Source organism: Vanellus vanellus (genome assembly GCF_965231255.1).
Source record: "Vanellus vanellus genome assembly, contig: HAP1_SCAFFOLD_35, whole genome shotgun sequence".
NCBI classification, from domain to species: domain Eukaryota; kingdom Metazoa; phylum Chordata; class Aves; order Charadriiformes; family Charadriidae; genus Vanellus; species Vanellus vanellus.
The window spans coordinates 2484378-2502297 of record NW_028128889.1 but is presented as its reverse complement, the minus strand read 5'-3'; the positions used below and the strand labels follow the sequence as shown (position 1 = coordinate 2502297).

The 17920-nt window shown below is 41.7% G+C and overlaps 1 protein-coding gene across 5 annotated transcripts; it reads left to right on the top strand.

Moving 5' to 3' along the window:
- Positions 1-2097: 2097 nt before the first annotated feature.
- LOC309683983 (medium-chain specific acyl-CoA dehydrogenase, mitochondrial) lies at positions 2098-16672 on the top strand. 5 transcript variants are annotated; one of them, XM_082499949.1, is made up of 12 exons: positions 2098-2157; positions 4328-4424; positions 5242-5339; positions 5448-5517; positions 7858-7958; positions 8039-8119; positions 8902-9032; positions 10235-10343; positions 11197-11337; positions 11414-11509; positions 12220-12468; positions 15333-16672. In XM_082499949.1, the coding sequence occupies exons 1-12, from the start codon at positions 2134-2136 to the stop codon at positions 15402-15404; spliced, it is 1269 nt and encodes a 422-aa protein (XP_082356075.1). In that variant the 5' UTR covers positions 2098-2133; the 3' UTR covers positions 15405-16672. The 5 variants fall into 5 exon arrangements, with proteins under 5 accessions (XP_082356075.1, XP_082356074.1, XP_082356078.1 ...); XM_082499948.1 differs by having other exon boundaries at positions 2100-2157; positions 4325-4424; XM_082499952.1 differs by lacking the exon at positions 2098-2157 and adding an exon at positions 2473-2488 and having other exon boundaries at positions 4325-4424.
- The last annotated feature ends 1248 nt before the right edge of the window (positions 16673-17920 follow it).

The window sequence follows — 17920 nt, the reverse complement described above, 5'->3', positions numbered from 1 at the left end:
CCAAATCGGCTACTGGGGACCTGGGGCACCCCAGATGGGACCAACAGATGCTCCTCTCTACCCCTCTTCAAAGAGAGAGGCAGAGGAGGAAAAAGAGACGTATGAGTTTAGAAGGAACTAAACTACTTTAATGAAATATTAATAATAAAATAAAAAGAAATAATGAAATATATACAAAACCATATCAAGCTCCCAGGATGACAATCACGACACCAGCTGGCACTGGGGCAGTCCCAGGCTGGACTTAGTGATGGACGGGAACTGGATTCTGGATCTGCATTCAGGATCAGGATCACAGGCAGATGAACAGAGTCCTCCTCAGATGTCGGCCATTGAAGGAAGAGCGCTGACCCTTTGATCCCTCAGCTTTTATACTGAGCACGAGGCAGATGGGATGGAATACCCCCTCGGTCAGTTTTGGGTCACTTGTCCTGTCCACTCCTCCCTGCAGGTGGGACTCCGCTATGCTTTTCCGCTTCCGACCCTCCAATGGGGCAAATAAAGTGAGCCGCCCTTGGGTGCTATAGCAATAAGTATAAGCAGGAGCCTCTCTGCATACCATGCCTGGGCATCAGCTATCAACACAGGTCTTATCACTCTGAGAGAGTGACCATTGTCTGCACAATATGCTGTTAATTTCAGTAGTTAGAAGAGGCCCAGCTAAAAAGTGAAGTTACTGAACAAAATTGGTTCTGTTTTACCTCAAACCAGAACAAATACCTTTCCATACGGACACTGAACCCACCTCCCTGCCTCTACAGCTGTGTTGTGGGTATAATCCTAGCCAGCGTACTCACAGTAAAAGCCACGCTGCTCATCATAAATAACCCAAACTGTTAAAAGCTTTATTGGGAAAATGGGATGAATATATTTCTCTGTTTCACAGGGCTGTTGTGATGATAAATCAACTGAGGAATAGCGAGATATGAGGTATGCAACTATACAAATAAAAGAGAAATAAATGAATAAAAAGTGGGCTGATGAGGAATTCCACACCATGCTCAGCAACACGACCTACAGAGCAGAAGCATGTAAAGCGGTGCACAGAACGCAGGCGTGAGAGCTGATATTTAAACGCCCCAAAGCCCAAAAGTATCGTGTGTACTTGAGACTCAAAACTGGAAGAACACGTGAAAATCTTCATGAGATCTTTGAATAACATAAAGTTACAAATTACCTTTTACCCAACTACTCTCTAAGTACAGGGATTAAAAATCCACTGGTATTGGAGAGGAAAATCGGCGTTTACTGGAGTCAGTAAAAGCCTGGAGTCACGCCAGGACAAAGCCTATGCGCAATTACAATCAGCTTCCTTTTAATCTGCTGGTATGTGTGCCAAAATATAACTCCCACACGGTGAGCTTCTGCCTGCAGCGCTTCTGTGGCGCCAAGCACAAAATCCACAGCGGTGGCTGTCAGCAGCAACCCCAGCGACCAAGAATCCAACGCACCAAGGCGGTAACGCTGCTAAAAATATTCGGCACGCCTTACTTTGAGCCATTATGCAAAACAAAACGCTATCCAAAAATCCAGCCTTCGGAAAAAGGGCTCCGTATTGCAGTAATGCTGTTAAAAATCTCGTACCCAAACAGGCTGTTCACAGAGAAACCAAAGCAGCGGTTTCTCTGGACAGCGGTACTTTAATAAAGCCTGAAATAACGCCGCTTTAGCCCGCTGAGGGAAGAGCCCTCGGCAGAGCGGGTTTGGCCCCTTTGGCCGGGTGGGGAGTGGGGGCCGCCCGCAGCCGGCTGCCGGCCTCGGCTGCCGGCCTCGGCTGCCGAACGCCATCGAAGCCCACCATGGTACCGAAAATGCATTTTAAAAGCCCAGCGAAGCCGGTTCCTCTGCGGGAAGGAGGGTGGGCGCAACCCGAGCGGCACCAGCTCCGGGCTGGGCCGCGGACAAGGTGAAGGGAGAGGGCCCCGGCGGGCAGCGCCGGGCCCGCTGCAGTCCCCCGCGGGAGGGGAAGAGCATCGCGGCCCCTCCGGCCGCCGGCGGGCCTGGTCTGTGTGGGGGCAGGGCCCAGCCGGGCCGGGCCGGGGCGGGCTGGCCCGGGCCCCGCAGGCCGCCCCCCGGCGCCGCCCCCCGGCCCGGCACTGCCGGGCGTCTCCGCGGCCGCCGGGAGCTCTCAAGATGTCGGCCTTCGGAGTCAGCCGGGTGAGCGGCCGGGGAGGGGAGGGGGGGGGGGGGGGGACGGGGAGGGCGAAGGGCCGGCAGCCTCGGGGCGAGCCCGGCTGCCGCCCGCCGTACCCCGCGGGGGGCCGGGCCGCAGCCCTCGGCGCCGGGGCCCGGGTGGGCGCTGCCGGGGCCGGCGGAGCCCGGGGGCCGTCACCCTCCATGGGCCGCGGGGCGGGCACCCGGCCTCCCCCCGCCGCCTCCCAGCCGCCTTCCCCAACGCGTTCCCGGCGGCGTTTTTTAATCCGTGGTCTATAAAAGCCGTTTTCGGACGTACTAACCCGCCCCGTCAGGAACTAAGAGCATTACTTCTGTAAGTAGACGTTATGGAACCACCAGTGCCCTCCCGCCTTCCCCCTGGGCTGCAGGGCGGGCCGCGGGTCGGGCAGTCCCGCTGTGCTGCGGCCGCTGTCCCACTCCCCCGGTCCCCACAGTCGCTCCCAAACTGGGTGAAGGGTGAAGGGCGCTGGGTCAGGGCGGCCGGGCCGCCATGTCCTCCCCTCAGGCAGCCGCGTCCGCCCTTCCCTCCCTGGGGCAGCCATGTCGTCCTTTCCTCCCTGGGGCAGCCGTGTCCTTCTCTCGGACAGCTGCGTCTCTCCCTCGAGCAGCAGCCATGCCCTTCCTTCCCTCGGGCAGCCATGCCATGTCCCCCCCGTGGCCACCCGCCTGGAGCACCGCAGTGACAGCGGCAGTGGAAGGCGGCTGCACCCAACGGCAGCTGGTCCCTCGCAGACCGAAGGCGACACTTTAAGCACCGGTAGTTGGAGTTAGCCCCCACCAACCATCATGCGGCGGTGGTGTTTTGGAGGGTGGCAAAGGTGGCGAGCGGTTGGGTTTGAGCATGGCCACAGGGACTTGTGGCTGAATCCACCCAGTCAGACAACAGGGGGGTTGATGGAGCGGGCAGGTGGTCACCCGAATCCTTACATGTTGTGAACTGTGGTCCTTTGTCACCCCTTTGTGCCACCTCCAGGTGCTAAACCCCCTCTCCAATCCGTATTTCCATTTCTTGGGGGCAGTGTTTTTTTTTTCAGAGTAACCTCCAGTGTTGGCCTTGCACACCACACAGGTATGAAAAACATGACAGATTTAAGTTCTCTGGCATAAATTTGACAGCTTCTTTCATGTAGCCTATCACCTTTAGCATTAGAGACATTTGGGGTTGTTCAGCCTGGAGAAGAGAAGGCTCCGGGGAGACCTTATAGTGGCCTTCTAATACCTAAAGGGGCTCCAGGAGAGCTGGGGAAGGACTTTTTACAAGGGCATGTAGCGATAGGACGAGGGGGAATGGCTTCAGACTGGAAGAAGGAAGGTTTAGATTAGATATTAGGAAGAAATTCTTGACTGTGAGGGTGGTGAGCCCCTGGCGCAGGTTGCCCCGAGAAGCTGTGGCTGCCCCATCCCTGGAGGTGTTCAAGGCCAGGTTGGACGGGGCTTGGAGCAACCTGGGCTGGTGGGAGGTGTCCCTGCCCAGGGTAGGGGGTTGGAGTTTGATGATCTTCAAGGACCCTTCCAACCTAAACCATTCTATGATCCTATTATTTTGAATTCAGGACTTTTTCTAGTTTAGACAAAATATTTTGGTGGCAAAGCTATATGACTGGATCATCCTTAAAAAAAAAAAAAAAAAAAAAAAAAGTGGTTACAATTACCTTGCTTTTTCTCAACCTCATCTTCTTGCCTGCTTCCAGTTAAAATAAGGTATAAAACCTTTGGAAGGAGGATCCAGGTCTGTCTAAATGTTTGTTGGTATTGTTTGATTGTTTTGTTTTGCTATATAATGGTGGTAACAGTTAGGTAAGAACGCTTAGGCAAGAAGGTAAAACTTAGGTGAGAAAGGAGCGTACCGTTTTGCAATGGCTGTGGCTTGTGAAAACTCCAGATGAGTAATATATTGCCTACTGGAAAATACAATCCTGAACTATTAATACACTCGCTTAACGCTTCAGTGTTCAGAGCTTCTATGCCTACGAGTGGTCTTCCTGCATTTCATCACCTTTTAAGCTTATAGATGTTTTCGGTATTCTCTGAAAACTGTGTTCATACCTATTATTGCCTGTGTTCTTCATGCTTCGTTGTGTAGTTGTGCCGCAGTCAGGCTACGAGACTTGAGCTGCAAAGATCTTACACCTCATCTTTTTTTCTTCAGCAGATGCTCCGAACCATTGCAAGGCATGGATGGAGAGCACGTTCTAGTAAACCCGCTCAAAACGTACATACAAGCAAACCTGGAGCTGGCTTTAGCTTTGGTAAGTACTGCCGTTTTTGAAAGAAATACAAGTTAAGGACAAATTGCAAAGTTAGGAAAAATTGCAGTTCGGTATGAATTTACAATGAAAGTGTTTATTCTGAATACATTTCCACATTTTTTAAAAAAAGTATTTGAAAACCAAAATTACTTTTTTTTTTCAGCTCAGGAAAGCCAGGTATGTGTGTGATATTTATGAGATTTTCTTATTTTTTAAACTAATGTCCGTCTTGAGCTTTTTTATTACCAAGGTTGCCTTAGCTTTGAATAATTATCTCACACTGGATTTTAAAATGTTAAAATAACTGTATGTAGTCTTAGTTGAACTTGGTCATAGAGAATTAATTCTCATCTTGGCATATTATATCATAAAAGCAAATTTAGTGGGTCAGCAGCTAGATGTTTGAAAAGGAGTAGCCAGAATTGTCAAATAAGGAACACTTATCTGCCCCACCACCTCCTTCATTTAATTAGCACAGCAAGCTTCTTGTTTCTGTTGGTACTACAGTTTATGTTACATGGTACTTCCTACTCCATTTTCAATATTTTGTGGATAATTGTGTCAGAAGTAATTAAGTGCACTGTAGATGTTCATTAGAGATAAGTGGAGGTTTTGTCTAGAGGGAGACAGGAAGCTGAGCTGCTTTGATTTCTGCAGAGGCCCAAGATGGTGGGTCCTGGCGGTTTGAATTGTCCTGGAAGGAACTGAGACTTGTTTGTTTGGTTTTTTTTTTTTCTTTTCTCATACTCTAACAACTAGCAAAATTAAAGAAACTACAGAATTCGTGGCTTCATGTTTTACTTTCTCTTTTTAATAGAACTTACTGATGAACAGAAGGAGTTTCAAGCTACTGCTCGTAAATTTGCTGTGGAGGAAATTATTCCTGTTGCTGCACAATATGACAAAACTGGAGAGGTAAATCTACTGTACAGTAGGGGAAAAATAGATTTTTATCTTAATCTGTGTGAAATGTAAAACGTTAACTGTGATGAATCAGATGGTGATTTTCCCTGTCTATTTCAGTATCCTCTTCCGCTTATAAAACGGGCTTGGGAACTTGGTCTTATAAATTCACACATACCAGAAAGCTGTGGTAAGTAAACATTCTTTTTAATCTGTAAAATGAAACAAAGAAAAGGCTTCAGAGGATATTTATATGTGTAATTATGGATTCTGTATAAAATGAACAGTTGTGTACTTGAATACTCTGAATTTAGTCAGTTGGTGTGTTGACACACAAGTGTTATTAGGGGTGGATGTAATCAGGCAAACAAATTAGACAGATGATGATTTAGCAATTTATGACCGTGTTTTCTACCATGATTACAACTGCCTAATGTTGCCCTGGTGCACTGTGTCAGCTGCGGAGGCAGAGAAATTGGAAGGTCACATTTTGATCTAGTCTCTGACACAGGCTGGAGCAATTTAAGAGTTTATTCCAGAAGGACAGTTTTCCAGTTTAGAAGATATGCAGTACAGCAGTGCTTTGGCAGTGCTTACGGATATGACTAACCATGGGGAAAATGTTAATTTTTCAGATCTTCTTTATTGTATTTATATTACCTGAAAAAGAAGGTGGGGAAATGTCCATAGCAGACCCTATTTTTTTTTTGAAGGCTCATCAGAGGGTGTATCTTGTATCAAAAATTTAATTAACAAGGTTAAGGAGAAAAGAGAGAAAAGGAGCAATTGTGACGATCACATTTATTCAGCCACAAATTCTAGGGAAATTCAAGGCTGAAATAGCTGGACTATTGTGATGTGTAATCACTTCATTGTTAAATTAAAACTCGCAAGTGGCAAATTGGACACTGTTCCTTTACAATGTTTCCAAAGGAGAGCTGGGAAAATACCAGTAAGCCTGATATACCACGTAAATAAAGAACAAGTAAGATGAAGTACAGGTAGAGTGGACACAGATAAACATGATATGCTAGAGAAGGGGGGTTGTAAAAGGAAGTCCTGGCACAAAAAAATAACTGGAGTTCTCTGAAGTAGCGAATAAGTGTGTGAACAAGAGATGCCTGCGTGGTATGAAATGCATGAACTTCCAAAATGAATTTGAAAAATCATCAGGTTTCATAGTGGAAAACTCAGCAGCACAGTCTTGTTGGTGCTTGTGCTATTTGGAGTATCTATAAAGAATCTGGAAAAGGATATCAATAGTGAGGTAAAAGAGTTTACTGATAATACTCAGTTATTCAGTATAGAAAAGATGGGGCTGGTGCAAAGAGCTGTAGGAGAAGATCGTGAAACTGGGTAACTGTTAAAATGGCAGATAAAACTCAAAATAGGAAAAATGATGCACGCAAGAAAGGAAAGAAGCAATCCAAACTTCCCAGATAAAACGGTGTCTTCTGAACAAGTTACTACCTCTGAAAAAAAAAAAAAAAAAAGATTTTGGGGGTTATATTATATAGTTTTGTGAAGGTGTCAGCATAATGCCCAGAAGTGGTCAAAACCATAAATTTAAGTTCAGATATTAAGAAGGAAATGACGAAAAAAGCAGAAGCCATAATTCTGCTGCTGCTTGAACCCAAACTGCAGTTGCCTCTTTAATTCATGATGCAGTCTGATCCTTCTACCTCAAAAGTGTGTTGTGGTAATGGAGAAGGTTCCTAAATGGATGATAAAGATGATAAAAGATACAGAACAGCTTCTGTATGAGAAACACCTAAAACTCCAGTGTCATGGAGGGTGTGCAAAGGGATTGTCCCCTTCGGTACAACTAGAAGGCAGCACATGAAGTCAGCAGACAGCAGGTTCAGAATAAATGAAAGGAGATGGTTTTAAACTATGTGCATAGTTAATTGGTGAAACTCATAGCCCCTGGATGTTTTCGATACCAAAATTTTATATAGCTTCAAAAAGAGACTGGACAAATTCACAGAAGAAATATCTGTCAGGGGTTAGCTAACAAAGATACCAGAGATACTTTTGGCTGAGGAAAAGTGTTCTGAGGAAGTATTACTGTATTGTTATAGTGTTTTTATGCACTTCCCAAAGTGTTGGCTTCTGTCAGAACAGGTCACTGGGCTGTTTTTCTGACTGATATAGACACTTTTTTTTTTTTTTATTCCTAAGCACTGTGGTAGCTCAGGAGCCCCTGTGGCCGTTTCTTTGCTTCCTAAGAACTCTTAGGAAAATTCTCAGATGTAAAGTAGTCAAAAGATTCTAGTGGTACATTCTTGCCATTTTGTACAACTTGTCCCACATGAAGCACACAATCACTCCGGAACTGTGAGGTGTCGTTTTAAAGTCATCTATTACTAATCTGACAAAACTTTATTTTGAAAGCTTGCAAGGGAATGTCTAATCAAAGACAGTGCACAACAAAATGTACGTGGGGGAATTATGTTTTTGATAAGTAATTTTTGTAAATCACTAATACGTTCCCCTTTAAACTCATTTTAGTCAAATATTTCAACTGTAGGTGGTCTTGGCCTCGGCAGTTTCGAAGCGTGCCTTATTACGGAAGAGTTAGCTTATGGATGCACGGGGGTTCAAACTGCCATTGAGGCAAACTCCCTCGGGGTAAGTTCTGTCTTTTCTTACCTCCTTTAAACTGGTCTGTGCCCTTTAGAAAGGTGGAGTAATGGTCTGTTTTCTTTCAGCAAATGCCAGTAATCATTGCAGGAAATGAGCAGCAGCAGAAGAAATACCTAGGAAGAATGACAGAAGAACCAATGATGTGTGTAAGTATCACTTAGGAACGCTGTAGAATGTTCCTGAATCATATTAATCAGGCTTGTTTGTTTGTTTGTTTGTTTGTTTAAAACACCGATATCTACTCACAAGTTAGCCTGTTTTGGTTTGCAAATAAACGGTGGTATTTCCTGAAAGGCAAGGCATATTGAATTAGATGTATTCAATAAGCAAATAGAAGATAATACCTGGAAAATAAGTCACGTACTGAAAATTAATACCTTTTCTTTCAAGAGAAAGTGTAGGAGTTTAAGAAAAATGTAAGGTTTATATGAGCACAAACTCGACTCAGTGCATTAAACAGCACTTACGAATCTTAAATATTGCCTAAGAAGTATTTGTTATACAGAAAGAAGATTCATATGCAATGCGTTAAAATCTGAACAACTAAGCCTCATAAAATGAAGAGCACAGTAACCATTTGTTCCTGTGTGCTCTTAATTTCAGATTTTAAAGATCCTCAGCTCTCACATTAGCGTTTGTGAAGCATAAGGAAGTGATGACGTATTTAAAAGTTACAGAATGGTTCTGTTTATCATTAAAGTAAAAGAATTTTAAGTATTATTATGGATTTCTAAGGAAAATTAACCCTACATTTGGATTCTTGCTTAGACAGTTGTTGGGGTTTTTTTATGTAATATTTTGGGGTCTTCCATGCAGTTCACGTAAAACTTTTATAGATCAGCTAGGTGCACGTAGTTCTGCAATAATTTGTGGTTGCTTAAAAACAGAATTTTTATTCCTCAGGATTTTGCTTTTTATTTTCTTTTAGGCTTACTGTGTAACAGAGCCCGGAGCAGGCTCTGATGTAGCTGGTATAAAAACAAAGGCTGAGAAGAAAGGAGATGAATATGTTATTAATGGTCAGAAGATGTGGATCACAAATGGTGGGAAAGCAAACTGGTGTGTTGACTTTTGACTCACCTTACTCTTTCTGTTATTCTGTTCTGAGGTGTGCTTCCCCCCCCAGGATAGATATCAGTGTTTCATTAAAGATCTTATAAATCTGAATGTACATTATGTTTCACCACACCACACTTGAATCAGTGACCACTTTATCAGAACAAGGTATGAGCAAGCAGTCTCAGTGCTGTGCAGTGCCTAAAAAGGAAACTGAGCGATGATGTAACTCCCTTCAAAAATGCCTCTCAAATTTTGCTGCCATCAAACAAAATTAATTGTGCTTTCTCTTCAGGGAAGGGCAGCAGCAGTAAGGGTTAACTTGCAGAGTACCCAAGAGGCTCATGTTACCAGCAACCTTGCTTTGCTGGTGTGGTGACCCAGACCTGTTGCTTCTGATTCTACTAGAAACATCTCACTTTTAGTGAAGATATGTAACACCATGATCCTAGAGGTTTTTTTTTATTTTGTTTTCTTAAGGGAAGACATTTTCCAAGTGTCAGAGTCCAGACTTTGCTGTGGTGTCTATCGATCGTGCTTTACAATATAGACCTCTTTCATCATGTCTCACATAAGATCGTGCTCGTCCCCAACATAAATTCTTTTTAATTCAAGAGGAAAAGCTTTATACATTTATGTATAAAGTTGAATTTTCTCGTTATTTATTTCCTTGTTCAAGGCAGAACTATCAAAGAGAATCTACCAGCTATCTTTTGATGTTACGGAAGACCATAAATGTGATTTACCATTGTTTAATTTCTAATAGAAAAAACTTACTTGCAACTTAGAAGAATAAAATTAAGATATTTGAAATCGAGAGGATAACATAACATTTTGTATGCAATACTTATTTCCTAAGCAATAATTTTTATGCATGTGCTGTGAATAGATTTCTTTTGCACTATTCATGAAGCTGACTGTAATATTAAGACTCACGATACGTGGAAAAGGTGGAGAACTGTTGCATGTTGATCTGAGGTAATTGTATTCAATCTTGATGTTTGCAGTAGGAGATGCACTGATACTTCCTCTCCCTCACTCCCTCTCAGTTTATTTTTGGAAGGGACAAGAAAAAAGGGTTGTTAACTGATAGATTTATTATATGGTACAAATACACATAAAAACATTTAACACGTTAGCTAAAAAAGTATCTGTTTCTTAACGGTGAGGATAAACTGACTCCCCTCTCCTTTGTTTTACACTAGGTATTTTTTGCTAGCTCGTACCAATCCGGATCCAAAAGCTCCTGCAAGCAAAGCCTTTACTGGATTCATTGTGGAAGCAAATAGCCCTGGAATCCAAATTGGAAGAAAGGTGAGCAGTGTATCTCTGACAAGCCAGGAATTATTATTGCCTTCCAAATCAATAATGCAACAAATTGCCATTAAAGAAAAAAGACTGTTAAGCAGGTGAACATTTTCATGTGCTCATGTACAATGATCTTTCCATTCTCACAGCATACAGAAAGTATTCGTAAGATGTACTTAATAATTACAATGTTACTAATTCAGATAAGGAATTACTCAGAATGGTCTAAAGTAAGATGACTTTGCACAGCTGCAAAAGAATCTTTGAGAACCATTTAATTGACATGTGCCAATTAACGTGAAGTAGCATGCCTCGAAAGTGTAAGAAGCAGGGTGGACTACTGTAACCATAAACACACGGATGCTTTAACTGTAGCTACTCCTGCTTGAGGAATAGGCCTCAGAGACACTGGTGCAAGTTCTTGTTTGGCTGGGGGGGGGGGCAAGAAAGAAAGAAAACAAAGAAAGTACTATTTTTAGTAGCAGGCAAAATTGGACATTGAACAATAAATAAATTCAAGTTTTCCAATTACTTTCCTATTGTTTGTTTGTAGTACAGCCTGCATTTTAGGTTCTTTACTTTTTCCTCTCCCATCTCAAAGGATATAATTGAACTAGGAAAAGAAAAATGAGTGATTACAGCTACGGAATTAATTTCACAAATGGAGACCGTAAACTGTCCAGCTTTGACAAATTAAGGGTGTGCTGATCTGTAAATGCAAAACTAGTATTTGTTCTGTATATGCGTTTAGGAGGGGAAAAAAAGCTTTCTTTATGCTTTGAGTAAACTAAGGAATAAAAATGCATTGTACCTTGGAAGAAGCCAATTTAGTTGCACCTCTGTAAACTTCCCTTTTCAGGAAATGAATATGGGTCAGCGCTGCTCTGATACAAGAGGTATTGTCTTTGAAGATGTAAGAGTTCCAAAAGAAAATGTATTAATAGCTGAAGGAGCGGGCTTTAAAATCGCAATGGGAGCTTTTGATAAGACCAGACCACCTGTAAGTATCAGAAATAAATTACTTTAAAAATATAATAGGAATTTCTGATTTTCATTCTGTACTATGTTTAATTCAGGTAGCAGCTGGTGCTGTTGGCTTAGCAAAAAGAGCACTTGATGAAGCCACTAAATATGCTTTGGAGAGGAAAACCTTTGGGAAACCAATTGTTGAAGTAAGTTAAATATATAACAAGAAATATATCAAAAAGCTGTGTTTTCATACCAGATGCACTACTAGCGAATTTTCAAGGTTGTTCTTTGATATTTAGGATGGGTGATTTATTGTATCTCTGCCATTGCTTGGGTTTTCAAGTATACAAGTCAGCTCTATCTAAGTAAATCTAGCTATGTAGTAACTCCTGGGATTCTTCAATAAGTTATTCACAATAATAGTAAAATCACAAAGCAAACTCTGCCCGAAACCCTGAAACTCATGTACTGTCAGGACGTACTTAAGTTCTTCAATACTAATATACAGGGATTTTCAGGGAAGGAAAAAACCTTCTTGAGGTATGTGAAACAAGACTCTCAGTATTGATACTAGTCGAATACATTGCCAATCACACTGCTTACCAAGCTGAAAGAAATGCCAGTAAACATCAAACTAAATACCCGTCTCATAAAAAAAAAAAAAAAAAGTAAAGCACAACTGCATAATTCAGTACTTAATCCCTGTGACTAAGTGAATTTTAGAACTAAAAACTTAAAAGTCTAATTCAACATACAGTTATGAGAGCCTGATCCAAATTCTGTAGAAGTCATCAAGTACAATTTCCTGAGTGTATTAAATTTGCAAATTAAGAAATTGAGAAGGCTATATTCTTCTTGGATGTCTTGAATTTTAAGCAGGCAATGTTAACCTAGTTTATTTCGTCATTTGTAGCACCAAGCGGTGTCTTTCATGCTGGCCGAAATGGCAATGAAAGTGGAACTGGCTAGGATGGCTTACCAACGAGCTGCCTGGGAAGTCGATGCTGGTCGCAGGAACACCTACTATGCTTCCATTGCAAAGGCGTTTGCTGGTGACGTTGCAAACCAAGTAGCTACAGATGCAGTTCAGATTTTTGGAGGAAACGGATTTAATACTGAATATCCTGTAGAAAAGCTAATGAGAGATGCTAAAATCTACCAGGTAAGTAAACAAGAGAACATGATCTTTATAGTAATGCATACATTATATATAAAATAAACTAATGGCTACTTACTTGAAAGCGTGATGTACATATATAAAGTTTTGCGGATGAGAGCAATAACCCATTTAAAGAAAGGACATTTAAATCAGGCAAACAAATCTTGCATATGAAACTCTTTTGCATTAGTTCAACAGCTTAACCCACAGAAGAGAAATAAATTTAGGGGGTGCTTTTGTTTTTCTGATGTGGTAACTATGAAATTCTTGGTCTCTTAATTTTGAAGCTTTTGAGCTCTTAGAAAAAAACACTATGGAAAACACTGATCAAAATACCAATCAATGCTTTGTTTGCTATTCTGTAAGTAGACATGGTTTATGTATAATGCTTTTCTCCTCATCACTCCTGGCTGTGCTCTAAACCTTCTGTCTGAAACTTTGGTATCATAGGCTGGGCAGATTACTTCAGTTAAGATATCACCAGCACTGAGTACCATGGATTAATTATCTTGTATCATGTTGTATTAACGGAAGTGTGGCACAACCTGGAGCGCTTAGCCTTTCTTTCAAAAAAAACACCAACAAAACATGTTCATATTTACTTATGTTTAGCCCGTAGTCACCCATAATCCCCGTATCTTTCTCTGCAGCTTTATTACCAAGAAATTATTCCATGTCATTCTTCTCTTAGCATATACTCTACTCCAGTTCTTTATTCGGCAAGAATGATTTAATTATGTTCAGGAAAACCAGTAATCTTTATCTTTCCACCTCTTTCTGACATTCATAATGACTAGATAAAACATATCAAATTAGATTATACCAAGAAATGCATGTGGACTGTGATCTGTAATGTTAATTAATAACAGCTGTCATTCTTAAGATTCTAGGTAGTAGAAATTTCTCTTACAGCTGACTTTAAAATGAAAAGTATTCTCACTAGCCAAGATTTTTTCTCTATTCAAGGATAGAAAAGTGCTGTTTTGGAATCTAAAGGTTCTTAGTCCTAACTGCACTCCTGCAAGTGAGGAAATTAATGAATAATTGCACTTTGTTATGATTGGGCTTTTTTTCTGTCAGGTTCCATGTGTTTCTAGAGATAGAGGGGTAGAAATTTATTTATTTGAGACGGATTTTACAGGATCCATTTATTTAGATTTTCCATTACACTGATCCTTCATGAATGCATGGCTAGGTAGACTTTGGTTTTAATTATTCAAATTAATGAGATTTAGTATTACATTTTTGGTGTTTTTCTGCTGCCCTTCATCCCCAAAAGAATATAGGAAAAGTCTTTGTCTTTACAATTGTTTCATTCATGTCTCTTGATTACTCTTCGCTATATTACTTTCCAATTCCAGACGGTATATGCTTTTGGCCATGGGTTTCATGTAAAGTAACTTTGTTTTCTACCTCTTCTGCCATATGTTTAATATTTCTCAGTATGACACAACTCTGCTATGGTGTTTACTGTTATCTTTCTTACATGTCCGTGCTTTGCTCTCTGGGTTTCCATCTGGCTACAAATCTAGGCTGCTATGATAGAAACTCGTAACTTCGTTTCTCAAATTCAGAAAACTTTCCTTCTTTAATTGTCAAGTGTTCTTGAAACTACTCCCATTGGCTTACAAACCAAACCCTTTCTCATGGTTATGTGAGAAGACTGGGTTTTGCTGTCTTTACGCTTGAGTTTCATGGCTTTCTTCACCAGCCAGTCATTCAGTGTGGCAGGAGCAGATGCGGGGCCTCAGCAGGTCCTCCTGCTGCTCATCTACTGTGTGGGATTTGGGGAGGTTGAGTTCACAGCAGGCCGGTTTGGGCTGAACGTCCCCACTGTGCATGTCAAGCTGTAGGCTTGGACCATTATGTCTCCGTTAGGGTTTGGAGAGTATTGGTGTACGCAGAGAGGAGAGCTCTCAGTTCAGTTACTCCAGAGGGCACCTAGTATGCACCAGGCAAAATCTGCTCCATGAACTGGATCCAGATGATGTAAGCAGCAGCAGTCAGAGATTTCATTTTGGAATGAACCATTTCCTCTGAACCAAAAAACTAATGTGACAGCAGGTTATACTGTCTTTATTTTTTAAAAGCTTTGTAAGGTTCTTGGGAAGATTATCCCTAGTTTGTGACTACAGAGGAAGTGATTTTGCATGCCTTCGAGCAATTTGCCAAAGCAAGTTTTGGCAGAACTGGGAGCCGAAACGCTTAAATACCTAAACTGCTCTAAAATCACATTGCTCTATACCTGTGGAGTATACGGCATTCTTTCTGCATTAGCCCTACAGACCTGTTTTGTTGTGTGCATCTGACAAGCAAGCCAAGCGGAACAGAGAATATGGAATGTAAGAGTACGTGGCTAAATAAAAATAATAATAATAATAAAAAAGAAATACTGTGTTCTAGAGAATACTAGTTAAGAAGGAGCAGTGGGAATAAATGGATGAAAGGGAACATTTGCTATGGCCTTGAAAGGCTAGTCAAAGAAAACACAACACTTCCAGCACCGGCCACCTCCTCCTCTCCACCCACTGTTTTAAAACCTACTTTGTAAAACCTCAATTTTTCTTCCCCAGATAACACATTTTCCCCATCCTTCACCCACTATGTCTGTCAATTTCCTGGGAACCTTACTGCATTTTGATGAGAGCACATAAGAGAACAAGGCTGTCTCTCAGTATCTTCTATGTGATTTACTGCATTTAGCCCACTCTAATTACTCAAGTCAGACTCGAATTTTTTTCAGTTTTCTCTGTCTTTCTGCACACACTAATTGACACTGGATTAGCGTTATGAAGGTTTACAAGCATCAAAAGATCTGTTAAAATATTTTTAGAAACGATCACCTAACATTATTTTCTTCTTTTCAGATTTATGAGGGAACTGCTCAGATTCAAAGGATGATCATAGCTCGTGAACATGTTGGCAAATACAAGGCTTAAAGAAATGTATCAAACATGTCTGGTGCTGCTGTAATTCTGTGTTCTCGTGGAAGAAGATTTAGTGCAATTCAATTAGAAAGGCATGGAAAAACCCCTTTCCTTCAAAATCTTTTTATGTCATACACAATTAAGTACTACTTTTGTGCAGCCCGTCCATTCTCTCACTTCATTCCTTCTGATTAACAAACTTGGTGTTTCCTAAACATTTCTGAATCCAAAGTGATTGGTTGTCATCTTTCCCCACTCACTCTCTTTCACTCAAATCTTTGGCTTTTGGTGGGAGAAGATATAAACACCTTCCTTGTGAAATTTATATGATCAAAAACGTGAACAATATTCAGATTTTTTAATTTTTTTTGTGTGTCTGTGAAGCCATTCAGCGTGTAACAAGGAATTGGATTTTAGGTGTTTCTGTATTGTTTATAATGATACAGATTTGCTCCCCCTGTTTTAGCACTGGAGTTTGGGTGGATATCAAATTAATAAATCTCAGGGAAATTTAAAAAAAGGAATTCAGCTTCCTCAGGAAGACTGTGTTGCAGCACACGGTCTCTAGATCACCACTTGCTAAAATAAATATGGTAACACTGTGTTTTTGTGGCCTTTAGAAACTTCCATCTTTAAAAAAAAAATTGAAAGTTAATATATATTGACTTCTGGACCTTTCAGAAACATACATTCTCATAAATTATGACACAGCTTGGTGTTATTTTTCTCAAACGATGGCTGGATTACTACTTGCAGATTATCGGTGTTTTACATGCATCCAAAACCTAGTTTTTGTTGTCAAAACATATAGCATAATAGGGCTTCTTTTCTGTGACTTAACCATCTTACTCATCTGAGTCCAGTTCATCTGTCATTTAACACGTTTATCTCTGTGCCTCAAAGAAACCTGTAATGTTTATAAAGAAAACATCTATTTTCCTGTGCCTTAAGCAAGTCTTCTTTATGGATGAAAGTTAAGGACAGCTCTTGAGAAATGCAGGTACATATTTTTATCACCTTAGGAAAAAAGATGTATGATCATTCAGTTTTAAACATGTTTTCATTTTAACTCCCATGTGAAGAAAACTGTACGAAACTGCCTTATGTTCCGTTATAACAATGCTGTTCTAAACTTGGATATTACCCTAAATGCCCAAATACAATAAGGGACAAAAAATGAGAACCTCACAACTGAGTGTTTTTTCACTGTAAAATTGGATGATCAAAATGTTATTTCTGACAGGCGTTGCTGCATTCTAATAAAGAACTATTTTTAAGCAGAGAGGTGTGTTTGCTTTTATTCACTTTGCTTGTATCATGTAAATTGTATTTCAGGCGAGTTGTCCAGCGTCTGAAGCGTGTTACAGCTGCACTGTGGTTCTCGCTCCGCTGCAGCCCACAGCGGCTGAACAGCCGTTCCAGCTCTGCAGTGCCAGGACCTACACTGCCATTTGTTTTTACAGATTTAGATACTGTCCAGCAGGACCAGAGTATCAGCTTCAGAGAGCGTGGCCTCTTTCACTGCTACACTTCCTAAGCAAGTCAATGTTCAATTAGGATGATTCAAGTGAAAGCGTCTAGCTTTTCCTCAAGAATGACTCACCATATCACGTTTAGTTCAAACCCAGTATATTCAAACCTGTTACTCCTTTCCATCAGTATATATACTAAAAGAAATCTGCAGAAAGAACAGCTGAGAAGGAGAAATTTTTGAGAGATTTATTTTTTACCTTGGAGAGGCCCTTCTTTCAGTGCTGGTGGAATGCACCTTCTCTGGAGTTCTTGGGGAAGTTGCTCGCTGGTGGGGCCGCACCTGGAGTGCTGTGGCCAGTGCTGGGATTCCCATGCCCAAGGCCTGGGCATACTGGAGAGAGTCCTTGATGACGACAAAGGGTCTGGAGCATAAGGCTGAGAGAGCTGGGACCAGTCAGCCTGCTGAAGGCTCGGGGGGATCTTGTCAATCAAACCTTGACGGGATGGAAGGAAGCAGAGGGAGCCAGGAGTGCGCACTGATGGCAAGAGGCAATGGCACAAATTAAAACACATGAAATCCCACTTGAACACGAGGAAACACAATTTTTTTTTTTTTTTTTTTACTGTGAGGGTGGGTCAAAGCCTGGCACAGGTTGCCCAGACAGGCTGTGGCATCTCCATCCTTGGAGATGGTCAAACCCCAGCTGGACGTGGTCCTGGGCCACTGGCTCTGCTGGAGTAGGTGGCCTCCAGAGGTGCCATTCCACTTGAACCCTTCCAAGAATCCCTCTGCAGCTGCTTGCAGAAACGCCCTTGCTTCACCGGGGTCCTTGTCACCCAACCCACTGGCCATACTGGACAGTACAGGTCCTGTCACCGGGGAGGAAGTTTGCGTTGCTAATGGCTATAGACCACCACTTTATTTACCTGCAGGAAGATCAATACTCTGACACCCTGAACAAGTGTTTGCTCTACTTAAAAAAACACCAATCCCCCCCCCAAAAAAAAAAATCCAAAGCAGCCCCATAACCCCTCAACGCCCTACCCTAGACCCC

Bases quoted from the DNA above. Each gene is read 5' to 3' on its own strand.
- LOC309683983 (XM_082499948.1), top strand. From the start codon at position 2,134: ATGTCGGCCTTCGGAGTCAGCCGG. The intron at 7,959-8,038 runs GTAAGTTCTGTC...GTTTTCTTTCAG, and splicing joins TTGAGGCAAACTCCCTCGGG to CAAATGCCAGTAATCATTGC. The intron at 9,033-10,234 runs GTGTGTTGACTT...GTTTTACACTAG, and splicing joins AATGGTGGGAAAGCAAACTG to GTATTTTTTGCTAGCTCGTA.